Source organism: Topomyia yanbarensis, chromosome 3, assembly GCF_030247195.1.
Source record: "Topomyia yanbarensis strain Yona2022 chromosome 3, ASM3024719v1, whole genome shotgun sequence".
NCBI classification, from domain to species: Eukaryota; Metazoa; Arthropoda; class Insecta; order Diptera; family Culicidae; genus Topomyia; species Topomyia yanbarensis.
In genome coordinates this window covers 336679085-336684785 of record NC_080672.1, presented here as the reverse complement: position 1 = coordinate 336684785, position 5701 = coordinate 336679085, and the positions used below count along the sequence as shown (strand labels likewise).

Sequence of the window (5701 nt, the reverse complement as noted above, 5' to 3'; positions counted from 1 at the left end):
TGGTTCAGATCACAGGATCTAGCTTAAACAATATTTACCCTTTCTTTAAAACACCTATTTGTTCAAATGTACTTAATATCTATCAATCTGATAACAAAACCTACTCTGCAAAATCATATGACATTTCCAAAATAAAATGTAAAATGATCACTATTCCCCTTAACGATACGCATTCCGTTTTCTTTCCGCTTCTTCATACTTTGTGATGTTTTCATTAGAATGATATAAGAAGAGTCAAACTAAATAAAACATAAAACATTAAGCCAATTTATTTAAACGTACCATTTCAACGTAACATCATCATAGTACAAATTTGCTTTAAGAATTTTATTGGGCACCCTGTTGAAGGCTATGTTGACGGGCACCATACTGCAATCTTTTTGGACGATTCTTATGTTTAGATACTGTTTTAGATAGCAATCGTTGTTTGCTATTTTTCAGTACCCGTTTGAAAAATTCATCGCATTTCATGGCTGTGAAACTACTATCCGCTTGAAGAACAAGTTTCAAAAATAGTAGTCTGACTCTTCTGTAAGTCATGAATGGAATTTTCATCTGCGGCTCAGACTCCTCGTTAAGTTCTACTGATGCAGTGTTGTCTCTGGAGATACCAGTCCATGTACATCTTGTAAGGAACTATCGAGTCATAAAATAATCGATAAGACGATAGCAGCAATCAATACCATCCTCCTTTGAGGTTGTGCCGCAAATGTAGCTCATGTTTTTAACGTATCTGCTTATGGCAGTATCGTCCTTTAGAATACTCTCCAAGTCATCCAACATCTCCAATGACTCGACAGGTTTAAAAAAATCTTTTGTGTAAACTTCTGAAGCACTTCTATCAGAACCTGATTCCATTTGCATCACTTTTTCATTCAGATAATCAAAACTTGCCTTCAATTGAGCAAGGACGGTGATCATTTTATTCTGATTATCAATGATGCGTGCTTGGTTGGTTGCGATGTCTTCCAATGATACCGCTTGGCAGCTATTGTTATCAATAGTCTCTATATTTGCAGCACTCATTTCTTCTTCAAGCACTGTTGACGGTAAATAAAAGGTGTTCGGAGTGCCAGTATCTTCCTGTGGTGAAGTAACCTGCGATTTATTTATGATTGCAATTAATGTTTTAGTCAACCTTTAATCTTAACTTACCAAAGTGCCTGGAACTTCACCTTGAACGGATTGAAAGTTATAGTCAGCGGGTTGCAAAATTCCGTTGAAGTCTTTCGGGAAATGTTTCATGCTCGTTTTTGGTGCAACTCTTCGTGTGCATGAATTTTTGAAAGAAACCATTTCCTCTGTTTCGGTGTCGGAAAGTGCTTCCATTCGTTCAAGCTCGCTTTCTGCTTCCAGCAGTGTCCGGTACTCTCGTTTCTGAATGCAGACCATCTGTTGCCATTTGGATGTCGGATGAGAGTACTCATCCCGAAGCAATTTGGCAGCACCTGTTGCCTTTGGCCACCACAAGATACCATCTTTCTCCCAGGCGGAAGGAACAATGCAAAGACACTGCTCACCTTCCTCCATAGTTTGCAAAATTTTGAATGGCATGCTTCAAAATTTTCTAAATATAACAATATCACTTGATTTATTTATTAGTTTTTTTACATTTGAGCGAAAAAAATTTGTCTGCAAACAAACGTCACTTTTCACACACGGCAAAATTATATTACCCATTTTATGAAAACAAAGTACCCTGTTTCTAAAATTGTCAGAAGCTGTCTAAAATGAACTCAGGTTAAACCTAAAGTGGACCATATATGAGCAGAAATATTGATAGTAAAGCAAATATTGATCAATATATTGATGGTGTAAAGCCATTTTGAAAATATTTATTATATGCAATTCAAATGAGATTAAAGCAGTCTTTTCAATATTTTTATTGACAAGATTCCTGTCTCGTGTAGAGTCTGATTAAAGCGGACGCTACACGAGCAGATATATTGATAATGCACCAATTATTGATCAATACCTTGATAGTGTAAGGGCATTTTGAAAATATCGATCCTGTAGAATTCACCATTGTCAATAAAAAATATTGACAAAACTGCTTCAATACGTCAATCCCATTTGATTTCTATATGATCAATATTTTTAAGATGCCCTTACACTATCAATATATTGATCAATAAGAGATTTATTGACATTATTTCTGCTCGTGTAGGGTCCACATTGCACCATTAATATATTGGACACTATTTGGTTTGTTGTCAATATTTGTGCTCATATGGGTGTACTAAATGGGATTGACGTATTGAAGCTGTCTTGTCAATATTTTTATTGACAATACTTTTGAATACTTTGGGTACGCTTATTAAAGCAGTCTTGTCAATATTTTTATTGACGATATTCTTGTCTTCATTTGCCTGTCATTGACATTCCAATCAAGCACGAGACCTGTCAATGGTCCTCGTTCAAAGATTCGCAGAAATTTTTCTCGGATTGAGTACTTTTGACAGGTCTCGTGCTCGATGGTAATGACTCTGACAGATAAATAGGTTCTCGAGAAAATGAGCATTTTTCAACAACGTTTGATGACAGTATACCAATTTGGAATAAGTCAAGGAGTGATTTCAAAAGAGTTGAAATGTATTGATTATTAGTATCAAAAAGTATCCTATCGTTGCCAGCTTCGAACATGCGAATGGGTATTTAATGTTCTGAAAAAAGGTCACGCAATTTTGCCGTGCATAATATCGATCCCCAGTCAACGTGAAAGGCATCTAGGCGGATAAAGAAAACTCACCGACTAGCAAAGGTGTAATGTAATTTTAGTTTGGGCTATTTGCCAGCAATCCGACTCGCTACGGAAACTGTGTTCAGTATAATACCGAATAAAACCAGCAAACGTATTGCCAAAACCACTGTAGAACTAGACGCTCCCAAGATGGCATAGAAAATGCTTGGATAAGACCACTAGGTTTATCGAAACCTTTATATTTCCAATTTAGGAATAAATAATCCTATCCAAGTATTTTGAATGCGTAGCAAGTTTTATATGAAAAAATGGCGCTCATGAACAGAAATTTCATAGAATTTGAGAAATTTTCATTATTTAAACAGCGAATCATTCACCAACAGTATCGATGAACGAGGTATAGTACTTGGGGACACATTTTTAAAAGTATGAAGGATAGTATGAAACAAATATTACTGTCTATCCAGTATTTCTTAGAGCAGTGAATTAATGTAAGGAGGAATAATTTTCGAAAATTACTCACGTTTATGAGTATTAACGAGGCGCTTTAATTTATAGTGACTTTTCGTCCAATATTTACCATAAATTTTGAATCGCATGCATTCAATATCTAATGATGAGTTTTCAACGTTAAGTAAACTAAATTATTCTATATCAAGATGGAGTACCGGTTATTAATACTAAACTGGCACCATGTTTAATGTTTGCATCTCCATCTACAAAATAAAACGACAATATTTTTTGTTTAAATGAACCTGTCAAATTTTGATCGTAACTTTTGACGTTGTCAAGTAGTGCGCATATAAAATCTTATGAGCTAATTGAGGAGTAATTTATGCAGTTTGTATCTAGCTTTATAGCAGTTACGAAGTGGTTGTCCAAACTATCATATCAGCAAAAGGTTTTATATTCATAGTTCTAACAACCACGCGCAGAACGTAATACAACAATAATAAAACCATGACTCCTATGACGGTTGGCATATGAGGTTTTAATGATTGCAATAAATCTGGGCCAATTAGCCATAACATGGTTTTAAAGCAAGCCTCGGGAGGTTAATAGCACTACGCAGTTGTCAGATAAAGTTTTATGGATTGGTTTTATTGACTGCTTTAAAACTTCAATAAAACTAAAATTGTTACTTGGGAATGCTTCTCTCTAGCTCGAAATTGTTGATTACTAATATGGTTGAACATCGCCAGGTATAGCTTTGGATAACAATGACGATATTTTTATTTTTAAATCAATACTGCCTTCATTGCTTACATAATTACTGCCTACAATCCCAAATTAGTCTCATGTAGATAGGGAATCATGGGACTGACTTGCGATTATGAGCAGAATAGATAAACTATCTAAGAACAAATCACAACCATTTCAGAATCCAATTCAATGTATTTTCAGAAATTCAGAGCGGAACGCATAGCAGGACCATATAGGGGAAGATGGTGTAAAACGCACCCCCTGACGAAATATGATCATAACTAAGCTATAGAACATCAATTGGGAGAATTTAATTAATGATATCGTTTAGCCAACATTTTCCTCTATAATCAAAATCATAACGCTTCGCAAAATATTCAAAAACATGAAAATAATTCAATTCTTCAAAATCATTAAAAATCACCTTTTGAGACCCCTCACTGCATACCCCTACCTACGCCTTCAGCGGTCAAATTTTTTTTTTTCGATATTGCATCAAATCTCGACGATACAAGCATTTTAATGACATTTGGCATCAAAAATACAAATTCGATTTTGAAATTTTCTTTTACTCCCCCCTTTGAGAATTTTTCCATTGAGTTTATATGGGAATTTGCTGTGTGGCCGCACTCTTCAACCCGTAACTCCGGAACCGGAAGTCCAATCAATAAAAAAAATCAATAGCAGACGATGGGAAGGTTGTACCTTTCATTTGACACTGAAAATCGGTCCAGAGAACAGAGGTGACATTTTTTTCCACATACGCACACACACATACATACACACTGACATTTTCCGATCACGACGAACTGAGTCGAATGGCATATGACACTCGGCCGGGATTAGGTTGTTAATTTTCAGAGTGATTGCATAACCTTTCTATATGATAATGGTAAAAATACGAACATTGATATAAAATAAAAATGCATAAAACTGAAAAACTCGAAAATAATAAAATATATTTAACATTAAAAACAAGAAATATTTAAAGCATAAGAAAAAGTGAATAAAACTTTAAGAATGCATAATGGTAGAGGAATAGATATAAAAGACAAAAATAAAATAAACATGACGAAATTAAAAAAAATGGACCGGAAGATTTTAAAAAATTGGAAAGACGAAAAAAGGAAGAATTTTGGAAGGTATGGATTGAACAAAAACGGACAAAATGGAAAACAAAAAATAGGAAAATAAAACCAAAATGGTATACCATATAAACACATAAAATCGATAAAATAACAAGAAGAAATTGAAAAAAAATAATTAGAAATTCAAACAACAACCTAAATGTAAAACGAAGAAAAAATGCGCATAATGGCAAAAAAGATAAATCTTATGTTTTCTAGAAAAATAAAAAACAAACCTATTGGAAAATGACCAACAGAAAAAGCACTTTCAAAATAGGTTAAATAAAGAAATGAAAAATTACAGAAATGAACAAAACGAAATATAAAGTAACCTGTGTAAAATCAAATAAAATTATATTAAATTAGCAATGAGAAAAAATAAAACTACGGAAAGCTAAAAACTAGAAAACATGTACCAAAATACGAGATCATTTTGGAATGAACTTAAAAAAAGGAAAAATGCAAAAATATATGGAGAAAAAAGAAAATAGAAGGGGATAATAGGAATGAATAGAGCAAGCAGACAAATTTTAAAAGTTGGATGGAATGACAAAAGAAACAAAAAAAAAGAAGGGTATTAAAATAAGAATTAAGGTAAGTGGTAGTGTTAAAAATGCAAAAATGAAGAGCGATGGATAAAATAAAAATATGGTAAATGAAAATAGATAAA

At 33.6% G+C, this 5701-nt stretch overlaps 1 protein-coding gene across 1 annotated transcript; it reads right to left on the bottom strand.

The window, feature by feature from the left end:
• Nucleotides 1-271: 271 nt before the first annotated feature.
• LOC131690550 (uncharacterized) lies at nt 272-1640 on the bottom strand. Its single transcript, XM_058976415.1, has 2 exons — nt 1156-1640; nt 272-1098 (listed from the first exon to the last, which is right to left on the bottom strand). The coding sequence occupies exons 1-2, from the start codon at nt 1552-1554 to the stop codon at nt 637-639; spliced, it is 861 nt and encodes a 286-aa protein (XP_058832398.1). The 5' UTR covers nt 1555-1640; the 3' UTR covers nt 272-636.
• Between the last annotated feature and the right edge of the window lie 4061 nt (nt 1641-5701).